The 23494-nt window shown below is 38.4% G+C and overlaps 1 protein-coding gene across 2 annotated transcripts in view; it reads left to right on the top strand.

The window, feature by feature from the left end:
* Positions 1-23494, top strand: part of SMARCA2 (SWI/SNF related, matrix associated, actin dependent regulator of chromatin, subfamily a, member 2) — a 122112-nt gene that overhangs the window by 31639 nt on the left and 66979 nt on the right. For both annotated transcript variants that reach the window (XM_050912489.1, XM_050912490.1), the window contains exons 6-14: positions 819-1068; positions 8304-8430; positions 9692-9865; positions 10092-10265; positions 14100-14270; positions 19668-19721; positions 21211-21341; positions 21570-21630; positions 23132-23232. In XM_050912489.1, coding sequence (XP_050768446.1) covers positions 819-1068; positions 8304-8430; positions 9692-9865; positions 10092-10265; positions 14100-14270; positions 19668-19721; positions 21211-21341; positions 21570-21630; positions 23132-23232 — 1243 coding nt within the window. The remainder of the gene's footprint in view (positions 1-818; positions 1069-8303; positions 8431-9691; positions 9866-10091; positions 10266-14099; positions 14271-19667; positions 19722-21210; positions 21342-21569; positions 21631-23131; positions 23233-23494) is intronic.

Below are 23494 nucleotides of genomic sequence, written 5' to 3'. Positions count from 1 at the left end.
GTTGATTACAAGATTGCAGGTGTACTTTGTAGTTGTTTTTCCTAGCATTAAATTACTATGATGACTCAGACAATTAAGTGACATCTTTATTGTTGGAGTGTCTGTTGTCAGTGTCAGTTTGTGAACATCTGAATGCGTGGGTGACTTGTTGTCATAATAACATACTGAAATCTATGACCCTTAGTGTCTGTAAATGGCAGGTACTATTTTCATGTTAACTGAGGTGTTAATTTTCAAGATGATGAGGATGCTGTAAGATAAAACAGTAATCGAATTCCTGGTATTTGAAATACTTAAATACAATTAATAGGAGATTGTAATGAAACAAAGGCTATTTATATATGACAAGTATTTCTAAGTAGAGTTGTAGAAATTTTAATATGGCTGTCTAGTTCTGATAGAGCTCTAGAAGGAGACCTACTTGCACTTGTTGTCAGGTTGTGATTATAGATTCCGCCTTCTAAGTGGTGCAAGGATAGTGAACAAGAGGCAGAATTAGGTCCTACACTTGCATGAAATCAGTTCTACAGCTGTTTTACTTCTAACCCTGGAACTAGAAGTCAGCAGGAATGGGAAAAGAAATGACATTAATCATAAATTTTCAGGTGTTTTGTTTTTCTTTGGACCACTTCCTGCAACGTATGGTATACTTGGATTTTATTATGTTTTTTTAAATATGGAGTGTAGTCTATCTCAGTGTGCTTTTTCTGGTGATGTTGAATGTTTACCTTAGCTTCATGTTCTGTCTTCAGAAACTGTCTTGATTTCTTCCTGCGTTCCATATTTCGTGTTATGAATAAGTACTTTTTATGATTCAGGCCAAGCCCCAGATCTGAGTGTCTCCAATGCGCAGCAAAAGCTTCCAGCGCCACCCCCTAGTGGGAGGCCTTCTCCTGCCCCCCCTGCTGCCCAGCCTGCTGCTGCCATGCCTGGGCCTTCTGTACCACAGCCACCACCTGGGCAGCCTTCACCCATTGTTCAGCTGCAGCAAAAGCAGAATCGCATCAGCCCTATCCAGAAACCGCAAGGATTGGATCCCGTTGAAATACTCCAAGAACGTGAATACAGGTAAAAGCAAATAACAAGATGCAAATGCATATGCAGATTGTTGTTTTTCACTTTCTGAAGTGAAGCTCCTTGCAATCAACTACTGTAGTGACAATATTATAAACTGAATTTCCAGAGAGAGACTGTGTCAAGAAGAAGTACGGAAACGTCAAACCAAACAATGATTTAATTCTACCCCAAGTTACGAACTAGTAAAGCATACTGCCAGTTTCATTGCAAACCAGATAAGTTTAAAACAGGCTGAAGGACTCTGATGGGTTAGTGTATTACTTGGATGCGGCAAACACTGAAAGTTAGGAAATCAAAATCCTTGTAGTCTACAGAGAAACCAATTCAGTGCAGAAAGTTTTCAGAATTACAAACAAAAGGGAAGTTAGAAGAGAACAATGGAGGTCAAAAGGCTGACGAGTTAGTGGCCACAGCAAAAACAAATTTTGGTGATGATGGGGTTGGCTGGACTACCAAAGAGTAGAGAGAATATTAAGGAGGTCACAGGCAAGATCAAAAAAAAAAGGTTACCAGGAAGCATGATCTCTAAAAGGTGCCTCCTGAGTGCCTTAATTAGATGGTGAATTATATTTATTACAAAGTACAGAGGATGACATTTCTCATAGAGTTAGAAAGAGACTTCTTCCCTCTTCTCATCAACAAGGCTATTAAACAATTGACCTTGAGAATCTGCCAGGCAGAAGGATCTTGACCTGCACCTAAAATATGTTCTTGATCATTATCAGTCAGAGGAAAGAAACTGCACTTAACATATTTGCTTGTTTTGGACTGATGATGCATCTTCCTATAACAATGAGTTTGTAGGGGAAGGTAGCCAGAAGGGATGGTGACCTCACTGAAGACTAGTTTAATGACTTTCGCTTTACGAAGGTGAAACACCATGAAGTGTTTTAGGATGTTGTGCCATGTCCAGAATGCAGGCCTTGATCCCAGAAAAGCTCTTACTTTTTGCATAAGATAATGCTGAAGTAATTTATTGGCATGTTGTTGTGGTCATTTTGTCAGTCTTACCCTTTTTACCTCAGGACTGAATGGCCATAGCTGTTTCAGAGTGAGCAATCACTATATTCTAACATCTTGTTCAGAAAGCTTGTAGAACACACTGTTACACGGTTTCACAGTTGCTCTGAGTGAAGAATTGTAGCACTAACCTGAGCCAAGAATCATGTGGCCAGTATAATATAACCTTTTCTGCATCAGTTAACCTCAAATTGTTACTCCTTCTGTCTTTCCAGCCCTGCTCCATTGCACTATTTGTGCCAAACTATTATGTCTTAGTATGCATAAATGGAGGAAAGTGAGGAGTGACAGCAAATAGTGGTGTTGCATTTAGTAATGTGGAGAACCGGTTGCAGATAGAGCATATCCATTAGGTTCTAAATACCCTGATCTTCTCGGCAGAGTAAGTGAGGTGGAAGTTTGATAGGGATTCTGCAGCAGAAGGGTTTTATTTTTTTATTTTTTATGGTAGCACATAGATAATTATCCAACCATTTTTAATGTTGAACACTGCTGGAATTTGGTTTTGCTTTGCGTACCAGAATGCTTAGAACTTCTGGAAGTCTTTTCATTATTTAAAACTGTATAAGTAACATCAGACAAAAGCTTTGAAAAAAGCAGTTTAACAGCTTTTCTGCTTTGGATGGTGCTAGACTTAGCTTCAGTATAGGCAAGTTTAATACAGAAACATGATGTATTCACACTTTCTTCATAAAAAGGGAGTAGAAAAAAGCCAATATTTATTTCCTGAAACCAGTGAAGTTAGCGAAAGCTTTATGAAACGGTTGTCTCAAGATCTCTCAGTAGTTAACTTTTTTAATAAAGGGGCATTATACTTTGAAATACTCAGAAAACTGTTTGAATTACTCATTTTCATGAAAAGACAGAATTATCACGTAGGTATTTTAGGGATTCATATTTCAAACATTATAGATAGACCCAAAAGGTAAAATTCTGGTATACTGTCTTATTGTGGGAAAGTGTGAGCTTTGCATCTGATTAAGTTAGGAATTCTTGAAAATTACAGATTAGGTTTACTCAGTGACTGTACTGGTTTTGGCTGGAATAGAGTTAAATTTCTTCACAGTAGCTTGTATGGGGCTGTGTTTTGGATTTGTGCTGAAAACGGTGTTGATAACACAGGGATGTTTTAGTTACTGCTGAGCAGTGCTTACACAGTGTTGGCCTTTTCTGTTCCTCACACCGCCCCACCAGTGAGTAGGCTGGGGGTGCACGAGAAGTTGGGAGGGAGCACAGTTGGGACAGCTGACCCCAACTGACCAAAGGGATATTCCATACCATATGACATCATCATGTTCAGTGATAAAACTGGAGGGGAGGTTGGTGGGGGCCCGCTGTTCAGGGACTGGCTGGGCATCGGTCGGTTGGTGGTGAGCAATCATTTTCATTTGCATCGCTTGTCTTTCTCAGGTTTTATTTTCCTCTCTCTTTGTTATTTTTTCCTCTCTTTTCCTTACAATTTTAAAAGAATTATTATTTCTTTTTCATTATTAAACTGTTTTTGTCTCAACCCATGAGTTTCTTTCTCACTTTTACCCTTCCGATTCTACCCTCACGCCAGCGGGGAGAGGAGGGGAGTGAGCAAGCAGCTGTGTGGTGCTTAGTTGCTGGCCAGGGTTAAAACATGACAGTGACCTTGAACATGGTGTTTCTGGACTAAAAGTGGAAAGTGTGTTGCTGGGGAGACAGTAATTTAGTGCTAATTCATGAGCTACATGATAAAAAGTTAATTGCTGAGGTATTTGGCCATTTCTCTTTTTGTATACACACCTCTCAAGTGCGTAACGGCAGACTTTTGGGGGAGAATACATGCTGTTGCATACACATTTCCGTTTCTTAATGGATCATGTACATGATTTATGTTTTACAGCATGTCTTACACACAGAACAATATTGTAATTGTGAAATACTTTCGTTTTAGCTGTTACAAAATTACATCTTCTTTTTTTTTCACTGATAGCAATTCTTTTTTCCTTTCCTTGTTACTAGGAAGTTACGTAGTTTGTTTCGTCAAACAATTCATCAAAGAGGCACTTAGAAGTACAGTATAGTATTCCTATTCATTAACCATGTGTTAAATAGACCAGTGCAGATGGAGAAGCAGTAATGCACCTGTTAACATATTGTGGGATCTGAAAAAGCTTTGAATCTAATGAAACGTCAGCAGACTGCTTTTTCTCCCTGAAGAGCCTTGATCTGATTATAAAAAAGGCTCCAGCGTATATTAACAAAGAGAAGGAAAATGGAGAGTTAATGTTGCTGTCAAATTCACATGGTTGTGCTGAGAAGCTGTTTGCAGCATATGTTGATTTGAGATGAGATTATATGGTAATTGTTGTTAATCTCTGTGTGGCTAAAAGTGGATAAAAAGAAACTTAGATATTTAAGATTCTTCTCAATTTAAGAAGTTTAAAGTATTCATATGTGGAGCGCTGTTAAACTTGTGTTCCTTGAAATCTAGCTGGAATGAAAAATTCATACCGTGCTTCTATAAAAGTGTCCTTAAAACTTCCTTCAAGATAAAGTGCTGCTTTTTAATCTCACTGAATAGATCTCTTAAAGCTAATAATATGTGTAATTTAAAGTTGTTCTATTATGTGGAAGGGCTTTTTTCCACCTTCTCATTGCTAATTAAAAAATATACAGTTGCTAGTGTCCTGTAGATTGTCCATGGTTTCTTTCTGTTATCTGCAAAGTCTCTTCTTGTGTATCTTTGTGGCTTACTGCATGGCATCCATGCCACACAGGTTTGAATATGCAAGTGTAACCTCTGCTGTTGACCCCCGTTAATGAGGAAGAGGTGTGCATCATTTGTTTGGCAAAGAGATCTCTGTGTAGATGCACTAGCCACTTTGTGCATCGATTAAGATAAATTGCTGAACTGCAAAGATTAATTGAATATATCCTTTAAATGGTGAGATTATATCCTTCAAGTGCTTGTAAAAATCATCTAGGAAACTTTTTCCTTTGGATTCTGTTTACCTAATAGCTATTAGTATTTTTCCATGAAGATAGCAATAGTCCAACAAACTGCAGTCATTCTCTTTAAAGACTAGAAGGTGGCTGTGGTGAGAAACACGTCAAGTAGTTGTTGCATTCACTTGAGTTGGGATGTCTGTCATGAAATTCTTCTAAAAATCCTACTGACTACTCAAGAAAATACTACTACTATTACTACTACTGTTAGTACCCTAGGCAATAATAATTAGTACTTCTAGGGAAGTCGGAAATAAAACTTCAAAATATGTTCCTTTTTTTTGTTTTGTATGTAGCCCATCTGGCCGCCATTTTTCATTATTCTTCCATATGTGTGCTGTAGATTTTCATTAGTATTTAAACTTTTTTGACCATGACTTTATTCTAATGTAGTCTGGACCTGAGTTTCAGTGAGTGGTTTCTGAGGTAGTATCTGTACTGACTTAGAAATACTGATTTTTTTTCCTAGTCCTTCCCTTTGGCTGGATTATAAAAGAAGGGTAATCACCCACAAAAGCGTAGAAGTGTCATTGTTTGTAGCTCAGTGCAGACCTTTGCAGTCATTTCAACATATGGAGGAAAAAAATTGGAGGAAAAGTTATTCTGGAAATACCAATCTGCCTTATAATTTAATGATAAAATTTCATGTGCATTTATTTCTGATCAGCCTTTTTATAAACCCGACTTGAGAAAAACAAAGAAAATGAGTAGTAGTGTGAAGAGTCTTTTATATGGGGGTGGACTGCTTAGTGTGATGATGGGACATAATAAGCACACTCTGTAAGCTTGCATTATGTTTAATCATATCTTAAGAAAGTTGTATATTTGGATTTTTGTTAATAATTTAGATGACAGAAATATAAACCCCAGCCCAACTTTGGCTATTGGTTGAATTTCTACTGTGTAAACTTTTACATCAGCAGGCACTTTCACCTATTTTATACCTGGAGTTAAAGTAACAAGCCAGTTCTGGCAGAACTAATAAGTGAACATTTCACTTCATGTTTGTTTGTGAAATGACTCATCCATTTAGTTATCTAAAACCATAAGCTATGTTAGGAAGAACCTAAATTAACTTTTTGTGCTCATCCTCTTGTATAGTACAAGAGAGAATACTCAATGCTAACAAAAAAGAAAAAAAAAAAAAGAAAATATGTTCACTATTCCGCTGCCTTACTAAGTTTACAGCTCAAAAGAGAGATTTGGAAAGGTTGTGGCTGCTCCTCTGAAGTTTCGTTAAAGTCAGTGAAACTGGGATTTGGGTATAACTATTTTGTAGGTGATGGTTTCAGGAGAAGCATTGCAGCTATTTGGGGAGTGAAATAGAGTAATAAATGATAGTTGTGATGCATGATTACATACATGTGTGAATAAGCAACAGGCAGAGCACCAATCAGTGATTTAGAACAGTATTCTCTTTGTACATCTTGGCTGCTTTTTTGTATGGATGTACAATAGTGCATCTAATCGCAAGAAAACCACTTAATTCTCAAGATTTTGCATCCTTAGGTGCACTAAAATCTCTTCTTTATAACTGGAATGCCCAGTGACAGGTGAAGTTGTACAAAATGTTGACTTTTTTTAGTGTAGTACATATGCTTGAAAGAACAAAATATGCCAATGTCGTCTTCTGAAGGAATAATTTTCCTGCGGGAATCATTAACTTCTCTGGGCCTGGACAATATCTGTAGCTTTTAATGGAACTTTCTCTTATTAGGAAGTAACCCTTCTTGATTTACTTTTCAGTCTGTGTGAAAAACTTACCTAACCTAATTCTGCTTCAATTTTTTTGCTCTCTTGAGGACACTAAGTTAGTCTTCTGCAGTAATGCAGCATTACCTCCTTTTTGTTGTTCCAGGAACTTCAGAAGTCTTTTGGTAATATAAAAAAATGCATAGTTTTAGGAAGTTTAGGAGGTTTAGGAAGGAGTACTATTACAGAAGAGATATTGTCTGCAAGTGTACAAGTGATTCCAGTTGCCTTTCAGATTATACGTAAGTCATGATGCATGCAGTTACTGTGAGATACTAGTATTTTGATTTCTTCTGAGTGCATATATTGGGTGCAGCCATTTTGCCTGATGTGTGGTGTACTTTCCAGCTGTGAGGCTGCCATGTCTAGTGTATGAGAGTTTATGTCACTGTGCTAATACTGTGGAGTGATGAGGGGGTGAAAGGGCAGGGGAAGAACGATCACTGTATGCAAAGAAGCCTTATACAAAGTGTTTTCTTTCTCCCTTCATGGCAGTTCCAAAGTCCTCATCACAGGAAAACAGCAGCAGACACCTTTTCCTAACGTGATCTGATGTTTTGTGCTTTGTGAAAGTAAAGGGAAATTTGTGAGTCCTGTGTAGTATAGGGAGATGAGATACCTTCCTGTTCCTGGGCCTTTAGGTTTTTGATTTTTGGGAGAGAAGGGACTCTCTGGTTTTGGGCTGGGTGTGGGTGTTTGGTTTTGGTTGGGGTTTTTTTGTTTTTTTTTCCTAAAGCATGTGGGAAATGGAGGGGACTGATTCAGTTGAACTTAGATGCAACTTTTGGATAACTTAAAATTTTGGGATCTGTTATTTCAGTGCCTTGGCAAAATTTGCAGTTCACAGAAGTACTTACTTGTAAATAAAACCACAAAAACTATGTAACTGTTAGCTCTGTGATCTTGGTTTTCAATGTAAAAAATAGAAAAAAACAAGTTCTGTCTGGCTTGTCCATTATTCTCTCTTTCTCTCTCTCTTGAATTTGCAAATGAATGCAAAAGGAGCTTGTAAAGGAAGAGTGAAATAGAATCTGATTTACAGTGTAGCAGCTATGTAAGTGTGAATACTTTACTAATGAACTTTTCATTTGTCGATAAAATAAGCAAGTAGAATTCCAGATACTAAGGAACGTTCGGTCTGTGTCTTCACTGACCACACTGTGCATAAAACAATACCCATCAAAGCTTGAAAACAGAATCCTATATAGTATGAGTAAAATAAGATTCCCATGTTTCTTTTCACGCATATACTTTTAGTCAAAATTAAAAGAAGGCCCAAGGGGTATTTTCATTATTTGACAATTTATTTTCAAAGTGGAAAAGGATACCTAATGTCATCTCTGCAAAAGCCTGCTAGTTCAGAAACAATTAGTAAAAGCCAAATAAATGTCTGAGATAAATTGCCTTTTTTACTGTATAATTTTGTTAACCACTTGCAGATTTCTCCTGGTGTCTTATCTGATATTCTGTTTACTTAGGCTTCAGGCTCGAATTGCTCACAGAATCCAGGAACTGGAGAACTTGCCTGGTTCTCTGCCCCCTGATCTGCGAACCAAAGCTACAGTGGAGTTGAAGGCACTTAGGTTACTGAATTTCCAGCGCCAGGTAATGCCTTTTGTTTCAGGAAAATTCTCATAGAGGTCACAGCCAAACGTGTTCATGTAGCAAAGAGTAAGCTGGCAAGAGATTTTGCAGCAGCACTGAGCCTAAGGACGAGATTTTGCATGAAAGCAAACTTGACCGATAAGCAAGACACAGAAATTTTTAACTTAGATTTTATTTTGTTTTGTGAATAAAAATGTGCAAGTGTTCTTTTAGCTTCCTGCTTTATCTTCCAGTCTAAAGTGTAACCATAGAACTGCGTCTTTTATAATGAACGTGGCATTGGCACAAAGACAAAACAAGAGCTGGACAGGCTGCAAGCTGATTTTCAACACAAATCCCAATAGACGCCTGCCTCTGGACATACTTCATATTTGTCATGGGACTCCTTGTTTTAGGAAGAGTTGTATGTTGGTGTTGTGTGTGGTACTTCTCTGTGATCTGTTTTCAGGATGTCCACTGTGGCACACAGACTTTGAAAATTAAGCGTAACAAGATCATACCTAAGATATAAGTTGGATGTGGAGTGCATGTATCAGCAAATGAATTTCAGAAAAGGAATCACGCTGCCAGACTCTTATGGGCCTCTTGCCATTGGCTTTTCCAGCTAGTTTGGAAGAACAAAGATGTGATTTGGCAGGTCAAGCAAAAATACTTCCTGACAGAAGCCTTGGCAGTAGTTGTACCATGGCATCCAAGTCTTCCTTCCCTCTACCCTTGGCATTCCTTTGTAATGAAGTTTTGTCAGAGGTCAGATGAAAAGCAGCAGGCTCTCCCTGCTGAACTGCTGGGACTGTGGCAATACTGTTCCAAGCCCTTAACATTTACCTCTTCCTGCTGTCTCCAGTGCAGCTGGCAATGAAACGAGTTGTCAGCTATGTTCGGGTCCAGCTCTAGAAAATATGTTATGTATGGTGTTCATTTGTGTTTTACTTTGACGGTGTAACATCTTGGCTAGTCCCTTTCATTGCAGCAGGACAGTCATTTGCAGCATCTTGTAAAGAAGGAATAAATGATGATTAAGAGTGATTAACACTTTTGGCCATCTTGTGGAGACTTAAGATTTGTTTAGGGAGACAGACATAGCTGCTGCAACTGTATAGATGCTGGATCTTTCCAGAACTGTAATGGAAAGGGAAGAGGAGGTTGGGACATCTTCTGGACTGTTACTGTTTTACTCTGCCATACCAGTGTTCAAAGTTGTTCCTCCATGTATTAAAAAGGATTTTTTTTTTTTTAAGTGTTTCTTTTTTCCCACTGGTAGCTAAGACAAGAGGTAGTAGCCTGCATGCGTCGTGACACAACACTGGAGACAGCACTGAACTCCAAAGCCTACAAACGAAGCAAGCGCCAGACTTTGAGGGAGGCCCGTATGACAGAAAAGCTTGAGAAACAGCAGAAGATAGAACAGGAGAGGAAGCGTAGGCAGAAGCATCAGGTATTTTAACTTATTAGCTGTTTGCCCCATGACAGAAGTGCACCTTGCTTTGCTGTGCAGATCTTCTCTGTTACATATTTTATTTATCTTTGGAGTTTCTAAGATTAAAAAAACTCCAAATCGTGTGATAAGCAATTGGAAAATGATAAGATTAGAACTTCTGTATTCCCGATTTCAAATCCTGTGCTTCGTCCAAGTGTCTGCCCTAACTTGTTTCTCTTTCTAGGAATACCTGAATAGCATATTGCAGCATGCTAAAGATTTTAAAGAGTACCACCGGTCAGTCGCTGGGAAAATTCAGAAACTTTCTAAAGCTGTGGCAACTTGGCATGCCAACACTGAGCGTGAGCAGAAAAAAGAAACTGAAAGAATTGAGAAAGAAAGAATGAGGAGACTAATGGTAAGGAGTAGAGGAAGGAATACGGTTGTTTTAGCTAAAATTACATACTGTATCCTTTTAATGTTTCATATACAGTCTCAGCCGCACTCGTGTATTTCCTTTGCAGAGTAAAGCCTCTGTAACGCAAAAAGTATAAATCTAAAACTGCTGCAGTTTGATGATGTGTATTTCTGATGATGGTAGCGATTGTGACACTGTTCATTTTAACCTATAGCTACGTTTTTTAAGGTTTTTGATAAGAATAATTGTTTTTTCTACCAGCATGAAAACTTAGCACAGCCACTTCTGTATAACATCACTTAATCTCATTAACTTCATATACTAACACTGTTATGTAATTGCAGGGATATCAGTCCATTCTATAAATACTGAACTGTGTTTTATTTGTAGTTTCATAGTTTTGAAGATTCCATATGATTAACTTGTTCATTACTCCGCAACTTTTACATAAAGCTGATTTCACATGCAAAAATACATAACCAATAGCAGTAATGCATGTATCTTGAGAATTAATAGCAGTCAGTTCTACCCATTAATGCTCCAGGACCATACCCTTTCTTGCTATTTCATAGTTTTCCCTTCCTTGCATCTGCACAATATCGCTTGTATTGTTCTTAGGACAGAGTAGAATGGATTTGTGTATAACCATGTTTTTTCAGAATGCTATGGAACCAATCAGTGGGCTGCCTACATTTCAGGAGTTAAAATAATTCTGGAATTTAAAGTGTAGACAGATTAATGTGTACGTACAAGTATGTTAGCAACTGGGGTTGGAAAAATTTCTTGGAGACATTGGTTAGCTCTTGTTTAACACTTTATTAACACTTTAACAACATAGAATTCAATGGGAATTGACATGCTTACTTTGAAACATGCTGGTAAAAAACAGTAGGGATCTAATATGAGTGCAAATGTAACGCAAAACTCTAGTCCCTGTCCAGAAACTGTTCCCAACATGAATAAGGACTGAACAGTTTGGTTTTAAAAATCACAAAACGAAATGTAGAAATAATTAAATATAAAAATGATTAAAACTTACAAATAAAAGTGCATGTAAAATGTAAATGAAGGACTTGCATAAGAGAAGAACCAATTTTTAGGCCCTAGAGTATTTCTTAAAATTACGTAGTAATCAGCATTATAGAGCTTTTTTATAATTAGAGATAATTGCCAGCAGTCTGTCTAACCAAGCTTGTAACAGTGTTAATTATTAGAGAAAAAAGAGCTGATTAAAAAAAAGGTAATCTTGATATTTTAGAAATATTTTTGTACATTGTGAGGTTGAGCTTAAGTCAGTCTAACATGTAGTGCAATAAATAATAAAGATGTCCACTGCTGAAAAATATGAAGTAGATTTGAATGTCCAGAAATGGCACAGGATACTAATGCTTCCAGAATATCAGTGCTTTCTCCTAAGGCTCCTTCACCAAGGCTGTGGTTAAGCTCTTACCACAGGTAGAGCACTTCACAGGCATTTTCGGTTTGGGGCTTTGTACTCAGAAGTCTTTGCCCCTGCTGCTCAATTAAATCCTTCTGCAAAAGCAAACTGTGTTATGTTAGTGGGGTTATTTTGCCTATTTAGTTTTAGTCCAGTTGTGATAAATTCTGAACTTGCAGATATGTACTAGGAGTTTTTACAAACATCTTCTCCTCTCAGACGCTTGGTGTGGTCTAGGAAAATGTGCTGTGTCTAAAACTGTTCGCATATCTTTTCAGGAATGTGAATTCATTCCACAGATTGTCCTTCCTTGACTACGATTAGAAATGGTGATTGTGTCACAGCTCATTAATACTAGTATTTATCACATGCAGGAATGGGCATCGATATGATTTTAAAAGATACTGTCAAGACAAGCTTGAATGTATAATGGAAGTACCTTGGCTAGATTACAATGACTGTGTATTCAGTAATAATAATAATAATAATAATAATAATAAAAATTCTAAAAACTTAGGTTTTGAGTGTTGTAGTTCTGAAGCCTTGAACATTACAACTGAATTTTACAAGCAATTTTACAAGCTCAATTTGAACATTCCGGCTGTTCTTGCCAACTTTCTGCAGTTCTGGTGTCTCTCCAGAAAGGCAGGAGATTTTTTGTATCTCTCAGAGTTCTGCCTTTTAAAGTAATCATCTTTAAAATATTTCTTACTCGTACTTGGTTTTCGTAAGGCATTGTATACTTCCTTTATTTGTTGTTTCAGCCAAAATTGATAAAGGTGTCTCTGCTGCTTTCCTTGTATTTTTCTGACATGCTCAAATGCTGCATTATATCTTCACAGCACATGAAAATAGTATTTCTTGGTATGTCTTACCCCTAACAACACACTTATGCAGTGCCGTAAGGATGCAGAAGTTGCCAGAATGACTCAGAGATACGGCTTATCTGGTGACTCTTGTCTCTGATAGTGACCTGTATCAAAGATGAAATAACACCAGAGTAGAAAGATGATAGATAATCTGCCCAAAAGAAACTTTTCTTTTAACACCTGAAAGAAAAAGATTTGTATTCATACTGGAAAAAGGACTAAACCACCTGTCATAACTGCTGTAGATTTTCCAGTCATTGGTCTGTGAGAGTAGGAGATACTTAGAATCATAGAGTCCCTGAATCCCAGAGTCACTCAGGCTGACAGCTCTCTAGTCCAACCACCTTCCCAAAGCAGTGTTAACATCAGGTTGCTCAAGGCTTTTTTCAGTCATGTCTTGAAACCTCTAAGGTCAGAAAAGGCACAACTTCTCTGCCTGTTCAGGTCCTTCTGAAGTACAGCCCAGCCCTCAAACATATTGATTGGTATCCCCCAGTTTTGTGTCATCTGGAAACTTGACTAGAGTGCCCTCCATCCCTTCCTGTGGGTCACTGATAGAGATGTTAAACACAACATGCCCCAGGATAGACCCCTGTGGTATCACTCTTCTTACTGTCTCCAGATAGAGTATGACCCTCCGCAGCGCTGCAGAGAAGGACTTGGGGGTCTTGCTGGATGAAAAGCTGGACATGAGCAGGCAATGTGCGCTCACAGCCCAGAAAGCCAATTGCATCCTGCGCTGCATCAAAAGAAGCATGGCCAGCAGGTTGAGAGAGGTGATTCTGCCCCTCTACTCGGCTCTCGTGAGACGCCACCTGGAGTACTGTCTTCAGCTCTGGGGCCCCCAACATAAGGAGGACACAGACCTGAGGGAGCGGGTCCAGAGGAGGGCCACGTAGATGATCAGAGGGCTGGAGCACCTCTCCTATGAGGACAGGCTGAGAGAGTTGGGGTTGTTCAGCCTGGAGAAGAGAAGGCTCCGCGGACACCTTATAGCAGCCTTCCAGTACCTAAAGGGGGCCTACAAGAAAGCCAGGGAGGGACTTTTTACAAGGGCATCTAGTGATAGGACAAGGGGCAATGGCTTTAAACTGAAAGAGGGTAGATTTAGGTTAGACATTAGGAAGAAGTTCTTCACTGTGAGGGTGGTGAGGCACTGGAACAGGTTGCCCACAGAGGTTGTGGACGCCCCTTCCCTGGAAGTGTTCAAGGCCAGGCTGGATGGGGCTTTGAGCAACCTAGTCTAGTGGAAGGTATCCCTGCCCATGGCAGGGGGATTGGAACTAAATGTTCTTTAAGGTCCCTTCCAACCCAAACCATTCTGTGATTGTATGATTCTATAACCATTAACACAAATGTATGACACTCTGGGCCTGATCATCCAACGAGTTCTTTACCCATCTAGTTGTCCCCCTACGCAGATCGTAATGACCTAACTAAGATAACACATGGTTATTAACGTAGCAGTTGGTTGGTGTTTCTGTGGAAACATTTCTGTCATGGCTGATGTCTATTTTATATTGCTAGGCTGAAGATGAAGAAGGCTACCGTAAGCTGATTGACCAAAAGAAAGATAGACGCCTGGCCTACCTATTGCAGCAGACAGATGAGTATGTGGCTAACTTGACTAACCTGGTATGGGAGCATAAACAGGCACAAGCAGCCAAGGAGAAGAAGAAGAGAAGGAGAAGAAAGAAGGCAAGTAGTTACAGCTGGTATTTTTAGTCCATCTCTTCTTCAAATCCAATTTTAATGTTGATAAATGTAGTGATTATCATATGCATATTAGAGTATCTAAAATCATCTACACTGCCACATTCTTAACACTGAGGGAACTTCTCTCTCTCCACTGAAATGTATAAGAAATTTGCTGTCATTAATTCCAAAGAAGGTGAGGAGGAGGCAGGATTAGAAAATTGTGGGCTGTTAACATTGATTTGCTGGTAAACTTTCTACAGGCTAAATTGGGCCAGACATGTAAGTTAGGATTAAAGTACCTGTCGTGGTTTAGGCCCAGCTGGCAACAAAGCACCACTCAGCTGCTCGCTCACTCCTCCCCACCCCCCAGCAGGGTGGGGAGGAGAAAATACAACCAAAGGGCTGGAGGGTCAAGACCAGGACAGAGAGGGATCACTCACCAGTTATGATCACAGGGAAAACAGACTCAACTTGGGGGGGGAAAAATCAATTTAATTGGTTACCAATCAAATCAGAGTAGGATAATGAGAAATAGAACCATATCTTAAAAACACACCTTCCCCCCACCCCTCCCTTCTTCCCGGGCTCAGCTTTGCTCCTGATTCCTCTACCTCCTCCCCCACAACGGTGCAGGGGGACGAGAACGAGGGTTGCGATCAGTTCGTCACACTGCTCCTTTGTCCTTGGGGGGAGGACTCCTCACACTCTTCCCCTGCTCCAGCATGGGGTCCCTCCCATGGGGGTCAGCCCTCCACGAGCCTCTCCAACGGGCTGCAGTCCTCCACGAGCTGCCCCAACCTGGGCTTTCCCACGGAGTCATGGCCTTCTCCAGGCCCAGCCACTGGCTCCAGCGTGAGGTCCTCCACGGGCTGCAGGGGAATCTCTGCTCAGGCACACCTCCTTCCTCTCTTTCTTCACTGACCTCGGTGTCTGCACGGTTGTTTCTCTCGCATCTCACTCCTTTCTCCGCTGCAGCTCCTACTTTTTTTTAAGCAGTCTTTCCCCTTCTTAAATATGCTATCACAGAGGCGCTACCACCATTGCTGACTGGCTCGGCCTTGGCCAGCGGCGGGTCCGACTTGGAGCCGGGGAAGCTTCTAGCAGCTTCTCACAGGAGCCACCCCTGTAGCCCCTCCCCTGCTACACAACCCCCTGCCACACAAACCCAACACATTACCCAAAAAGGATCCAATGGATCCAAAATACATTGTATGAAGAAGATGGGAAAAGTCTGATTTGTGTAGCTGTTTTATATAGGGTAACTTTTTTAGACCTCCACATTCTACACTTGGCTCAGTCCATTTTGTAGGACCATTGGAAATGACTAGACAGAAAGAACTTGGGTAGGTTTATTATAGTAAATGGGTATTCTGCCGGTAATATTGTTCATTGTGCATTCTTAACATTTAATTGAAGCTTTTCAAAATTACCTTTCTTTGTATGAAATGTTTTACCCTGTGAGAGAAACTTGTTGTGGAAACTGAACAGTGCTATTTTGGAAAAAATAATTCTGTGTGTGAAATAATCATTAAGTAATGATTTGTCATTTTGGTGACCTCTGAGTACATTTCATCTCTTGCAGGATGGATAAGAGGATTTTTATAATCCATTTCCATGCCTGCTTTGCTACTAATTACTGATACAAATATAAACATTATATTTGCATGGTTTACAAGTGGCACTCTAAATATGCTAATGAATACCAGCATACAAAAAATTCTAATTTTGGAGATTAATGGCCTAAAAAATGCTCCGTGTTTTCTCCTGTCACTCTCCAAAGCCTCTGTACTTTTTGTTGAGAGTATGTTCTTAACATAGGAACAATCCCCCGCCTACAAAGTTAAGATGTAACTTAAACGGGGTTCTTGACCTGCATTACCAGTGAGAACAGACCTGATTTAATGTGCAGAATTCTCAGTAGAGATAATCCTTAATGAGATAGTGTGTGGAGTAAATGCAGTGCTCTAATGAAAAATATTAATTCCTTCAACAATCCACATCTGTGATATGGTTCTATTTCTATGTCAGTTTAACTGAAGTATGTATGAGGAACAGAGTATCTTCTGGCCATGTCAATAAAGACATAATTTTCTGTCACTGAAGTAAAAAGAAAATATGCCCCATAAATATTCAGTGCTTATAAATATCCCAGCCTAAAACCTAAAGGAAGATTAGCAGAAAAAAATTTCAGCTCTGCCTTGATCATCTGCAGCTTTTTGTTTGTAATTAAGTTCTTTCCACCAAGCTTTTGCTCATATGTCACGGATACAGGACTGCACACAAATATTACCCTTTGTTTTAATTTATAATTCTATGAATTGTTGTTGCATGGCTGTAGCATTCATTGAAGTTAGTGGGCACTGTGTCTTTTTACAAGTCATACACTTCTAATACTTACCTTTTTATGTTTTGTAATCCATGTAAAACACATTTTAAGCTACTAACATTTGTAGTTAAATGTTTTGTACTTACAGAGAAATGAGAGAAGAGAGTTCTTAGGATTTTCTCCTAGAAATGGCAATGAGGAAGTACATGGTGAAGAAGTACTTCCTGTCTTTTTATATTTGCCAAGCTCACCTTATATACTACCCAAGTGAACCCTATACTCTTGCAAGAATAAAATTTCAGAAGAGTCCATTTTTTCTCTGGGATACAGTTTGGGGAATCTTTATGGTAGATTTTCCCTCTTTGCTTTTTTCCCATTCCTGTGTTTACGTCTTCTGTCTCCAGCTTCCTGTTCAGCTGGTGTCCCACATCTTCACTTCAATCACGGATTAAAAAAAAAAATACTCCAGATAAAATTTTCATCTGATAGGCAAGTTTAACTTGCTGTGCAACCTTTCACCTTTATCTGTAGAAGTTTTTCCTGTCATTATACGGAGAACGAAGAAAATGTACCTTCCTGCCTTTATAAAATTGGTATTTCCTTGTGTTGTAGTTTAACCCCAGCCAGCAACTAAGCACCACGCAGCTGCTCACTCGCTGCCCCCACCCAGTGGGATGGGGGAGAGAACTGAAAAAAGAAACCTCGTGGGTTGAGATAAAGACAGTTTAATCGGACAGAAAGGAAGGAAAAATAATGATAATAATAATAATAATATGACAATAATACTACTAAAAGAATTAGAATATACAAAACAAGTGATGCACAATGCAGTTGCTCACCACTTGCTGACTGATGCCCAGTTAGTTCCCGAGCAGCGATCCGCCCCTCCCAGCCAGCTCCCCCCAGTTTATATAGTGGGCAGGACATCATATGGTATGGAATATCCCTTTGGCCAGTTTGGGTCAGCTGTCCTGGCTCTGTCCCCTCCCAGCTTCTTGTGCCCCTCCAGCCGCCTTTCTGGCTGGGCATGAGAAGCTGAAAAATCCTTGACTTAGTATAAACGCTACTTAGCAACAACTAAAAACATCAGTGTGTTATTAACGTTATTTTCCTACCAAATCCAAAACCCAGCACTATACCAGCTACTAGGAATAAAATTAACTCTATCCTAGCCAAAACAAGGACACCTTGTCAAGCATTAAATTGTCCAGGTTGAAGACATCTTTGCATAGCTCAAAATTCAAGTGCGAGATAGCTGTCATTATTTATCTCCTTTGTAACATATGTTTCTGCTTTCCAAAATCGTTTTTAACTATAGGTTGTAAATGTTTCTGCTCTCACAGCAGGATCTGATCTTTGCACAGTGAACAGCACTGATGCTTACTGCTTATTTGTGGTGATGTGTTTGAGTTGTAAAGTTCTTCCCATTGACTGTAGCTAAGCTATAACAATCTTTATATATTAGAGAGCAGTCTCATGTGCAGAAGAATGGACCCCTCCCCTTGTTGTTCATCCAAGGAAAAAGTATCCTCAGTCAATTTAGCTTGTTCAGCCGAGGCCAGATACGTGGTATGGTAACTTATCCTGTCTCTCTGTTTGTTTGAACTCTTCAGTTCTGGTACAGTTCCTTTCTTTGTCAGCAGACATACCTGCTGCCCAGGAATGCTGAAGCAAGCAGCCTTCAAGCTCATATTGATGTTGTTCTTACTGAGCATCAGCTATTGTTGCATTGAGCAGCACCAATGACATCTGTGTAGCCCAGTGAATTATTTAGAAACCTCTCTTTCAGGTTATTTTTTGTATATTAAAGAATATTGTACTTCATAAATATTTTAAATGTGCTAAGTGTTTTATTTAGAATTAAGCTTAGCCAGATTTCTGTTTTTGGTAATACTAGTGAAAGGGTAGTTAACCAAGATAATTAGGCATGTGTCCTGAAGTATGAAGGCTATGTAAAAGAAATAAGAATAAAATTTTTTAAAATGTAAAATTAACCCATGTCTGCTGCTGCATGTTGATTTGAAGTTCATGCCTTGGAAAAAATGGCAAAGAGAAAGGCTCAAGGCTTGATCTGAAGCAGATATTGAGGATCATCTCAATATTCAGAAGTGCAGCTATTCCTTAAGTACGCTTCTTTAAAAAAAGAAACAACTGGATTATCTAAGTTTATCACACACATTAATCATACTTGTTGTTTATCTATTAAACACAATTTAAGAGATCTGTTCTTGTTGTTAGTCTGATCTCTTTACATTGATAACCAAGATAAAACTGTGCTGTAGTACTGCAAACCCAGCACTGTGACAGAAGCAGAAGCTGTATTCTATCCTTTCTTGCTCATTGTCAGAATTGTTTAGGAAAGTTCCAATTCAGAAGCAAACTATGTCTTCCATTTTCTCATACTATCCTGACATTTTTAAGTAAGGTAAATGAGGACAGGCTTTGACAAAGATACTGCTTATTTCTCGGAGTGGTGCCTGGGGAGAAAAAAAAATCTAGCTTACTCCAGCTGAGAACTCCAGAGTTCTTTTTGTTTGTACTTTGAGTAATTGTGGTCTAGACTTAAGAACTCCCAAAATACCCCTTCTAGTTAGTTGTCAGACCAAGAAAAATTGTGTACATATCCAAAATAAAAGTGCCTGCACGAATATACAATCTGTGATGCCTGGTGACACGTCCAAAACTGAGATTAAAGCACTTTAGAGGAAATTAATAGAAAATCACATGAAAATTAGTTACTATTTTATTTGTATTAGCACAGTCTGTAAGCAACTGAGCTCTGAGTCTGGACCAGAAATTCAGTAGGCCAGCCACTTCTTAGATGCAGATTTATAACAGTGACTAGAGGTGTTGTAGGTACCCTATTCATACTAGTAAATGGTTTGTGTGTGTGGTAGTAACTCTGTGCCTATCTCTACCTATATCCACCCATACCTTAAATCACATGAATCCCAGGCTATTCAGAAATAGTGTGAAACATATTCGTGGTCCAAAATGCTTACATCATATAAAGTGTTCTTGCTATACTTGTAATCTGACCATGATATTTTTCACTTCTTCATTTATTGTAGAAGGCTGAAGAAAATGCGGAAGGAATGGCATCTGGTCTTGGTCCTGATGGAGAGGTATGACTTTTACAAGGTGGTTTTTTTGTTGTTTTTTTTTTAAACTTTCCAGTGATTGTTCTGTGTGCCATTGCTATAGCTTAAAAAAAAAAATCATGACCACAAATGTTCTAAGAAGAGCTGTTGTTTATAACCAGGAATAAAAATTATCGAGATTAACATTTATGCTAGCCTCTTTCTCTTCAGAAAGTTCAAGACTAAAAGAAAAATATATTGAATCTATCACTGAGTATGGTTTGAGAACCCCTCTCAGCTTTGTTATATGCTTAAAAGTAAATGGTTTTCTTGCAGTCTGTGTGTAGACATAATTTACTTTCTAAAATGAGATTATAAAGACACTATATTCTAGCTTCTCATTTTTATAAAATACATTGTTGACATTGCATGTAATTACCTTTCAGACACAGGACAGACTGTAGTATTGTGATGGCTTAAGACATCTGAAAGTTCTTTCTTCCTCAGAAGCAAATGGAAATGAGTAATTTTTCTGTGTCATTCTTTGAATAATATTTTTCATTCAGTAGCAGAGCATATGTTGCCTCATTAAGAGCTATTCTGGTAATGGCATTTTTCTGTTCCATTTTATTTTTATATGAAGATTTTAGAATTGTATTTATTATTTTACTTTTGGTCTTTTTTATGCTTGCAAGTGGTATTTTTGCTGATGTAGTTAAAGAGTTACAGCAAAATCCTTTAATATAGTTATGGTTGCACAAGGAAAATGCACATAACATTCCTGTAACTTCAGTATTTATGGAAATGGGGTAAGTTTTATACTCCCATCAGTCACTGTATTTCTAGCTGTTAAGAATTACTTTTTCTTGTTCATATATATATATGTATATAAGGAAAAGATTCTTCAGCAGAAGCAGTAGTAGAGGGCAAAAAGTTCTTCAAGTAGAAAATCTGTGATTAAACAGGGCAAAGAAATAACAAAAACTAATTATGCTATTCTGGTTTTGTTAGAGCACAAGAATAAGTAAAAGGTTTTGTTATTGCACATGCTTTATCAGCTTAACTGAAGAAGTCAGGACGGTGAATCTTTAAAATAGGCCTTCTTTACTGAAAAAGTTAGCTGAATTGTTAAGTTCTTGTTTCTCCATATAAGAGAAAAGGTCATAAGGTCAATGTATGTTTTTTTGTTACAGGTGTCCATTGGTATAAATAACAGGATTAAATGCCTGTAAGCATACATGCCTTGTGTCTTGTTTCACAGAATCCAACAGTGTATTCTTTTCCATGCTGCTCTTGTTAATTTATTTGGAATTCTGTGATATATTTGCAGATGTCACATAGAATATGTTACACACAGAAATACTGTGACTCAGTATCATGACCATAGCCATGTGGGAACGTGTGGCTTCTAATAACAAAACTTCGCTGCTTGTTCAGATCTGGAATTTTGAAGGTGCTATTAGTTCTTCTTATTATGTATGACAAGCATGAAATTCAGTTGCCTAATGGTATAAAATTTCATTTGAATTTTTAGCCCATAGATGAGAGCAGTCAAATGAGTGACCTTCCAGTCAAAGTGACTCACACTGAAACAGGCAAAGTTCTTCTTGGACCCGAAGCACCAAAAGCAAGTCAGCTGGATGCTTGGCTGGAAATGAACCCCGGGTAAGTAGTTAGCATACAAGTAGGCTGCTTTTGCTATTTGCCTTTTTTTTTTTTTTTTCCCCCACTGGTATTGTTCATGGGGTTCTCTTAGTTATTCTTTTTTCCTTTTTACTATTCTATTTTATTCTTCTTTTAATTTATTATGTGCAAGCTGAGTAGGAGATGTATTGAACCTAATCCCTCCTCTTGTTGTCTGTAAGTCATAATCTTTCTGTCATCTTTGTACAGCTATGAAGTTGCTCCCAGGTCAGACAGTGAAGATGAAAGTGGCTCTGAATATGAGGAGGAGGTATGTGTCTTTAAAAAAATACTGTGACAACTAATACAGCAAAAACCAAGTACTTATTCCATGTGATATTTTCCTCTTTTCCTAAGGAAGGAAGGGAAAGCAATAGCAGGTGTCTAAGTGTTTTAAGAATAATACGAACAGGAGAAGTAACTGGTTTTGTAATTCTTTTCAGTTCATAGCAGTTGTCCTTTATATATGCTGTAAATGCCTAACTGGTAATTGTAGTTAGGAGAAGTAAGTATTTTACTCTGACTATTAATAATCATGAACCAGAGAATATAAGCAGGTTGCTATTTTAAAATATATGTCAGAAAAGGCTGTATTGTGCCTTTGTGCTGAATGAACATCTTTAATGTTTGTGCATTAGAGGTTTTATTGGCAATTCTGAATAACACAGTTATTATTTATGTATTGTGTTTATTAAAAAGTCAGGGATTATGTCAGGGATTTAGGTTCAGACTGTTCAAGGTAGGCTTATTTGATTCAGTTATTACAAAAATTCTAAAAATAATCTTAAGCTTAAAATTAACACACACAAAGATCCCAGCCCTGCAGGGTCATAATATTAGATACTATGAATAATCAATACTGATACTTGCATAGCATTTTTCAGACAAGTACTTTCTAAAGGAGAGGAAAACTGAGGAGCAGAGAATGAAGATGTTCAATCAACAGGCTAGTAGCAGAACTAGGTATAGAATTCCGATCTCCTAAGTCTAGCAGTCTTTACAATACTAGACCAAATGACCACTGAAACTGACTGGACTGTATGATCTTAAGGTACATGCCTTTGTAGGACTAATTACTGCTAATGTCATTCTACAGGACTCTCAGTATTAAGATAGGAGGGGAGGGTCTGATACCTGTCATATTCTAGGAGGAATGTTAAAAGAGATGTGCCCACATTTTTAGCACAGACTCTTTAGCAGCAGTGTTGTTTAGAGCTGGGGAAATCATTCTTAGGAGAATACACTTGCAGAACTCAGAGCAGTGTTTTGTTCAGCTTCATTAGTGAGATTTTAAGTTGTTGGTTATCCATTGCAACTGTAGCCAGAAGACAAATTAAGTTATTTTAAAAAGAGTAAAAATGTGGTCTGTTTTTAAAAAGTTAAGAAACTAGAAGCCTAAACCAGCAGTTCTTGGCAGTTTTTTAAGCTTTATTAGATTATCACACATCTGGAATATGATATAGACATATACATGGTATTAGAATCCTCTCCATGAACATGGTAGACAGAGTAAGCCTTTTGTAAGTAAGATCATTAAAGGGAAAAATAATTTTTATTTCAAAGTATCAGGACTTCCTGTTGGTTAACGTATGTCAAAAATTATCTTCTTGTTATCCTGCAGTGCAATTCTATTGCAGAATAGGTGAACTTTGTGATTCAGGTTTCTGTCATTAAGCATTGACCAATGAAAGGTACCAATATGTGAATTGAAAGTATGACTTACAAAGATGTTGCACTTCCCAGCACCGCTGTTCTTTTTCTGTATTCTGTAGGATGATGAAGAAGAATCAAGCAGGTTAGAAGCAGATGAGAAGATACTCCTGGATCCTAACAGTGAGGAAGTTTCTGAGAAAGATGCAAAGCAAATCATTGAGTGAGTGTTCTTTAGGTGCCGGTTTTTGTTAGGAATTGTGATTTCTTACAGTGGCGTTTCCGAAGAGTAGCTTGCTCTAGGTTACTGAGTTGTGGTAGCTTCTCTGGCACGAACGTCTGCAGGAGAATGAACATGATCATTTGGTGTTAACTGTGTAGTGTTTATAAAGTAGCTTGCACCGTTTGGTGTACTCGCCACAGGTGGGGATTTGCACTGTTTCTTTAGACATACATATGTGAGCTGTGGTCAAAAAACCTGTTGG

This window comes from Gymnogyps californianus, chromosome Z (genome assembly GCF_018139145.2).
Source record: "Gymnogyps californianus isolate 813 chromosome Z, ASM1813914v2, whole genome shotgun sequence".
Taxonomy (NCBI): Eukaryota; Metazoa; Chordata; class Aves; order Accipitriformes; family Cathartidae; genus Gymnogyps; species Gymnogyps californianus.
The sequence above is the reverse complement of the archived record's forward strand: the minus strand, read 5'-3'. Positions and strand labels throughout refer to the sequence as shown.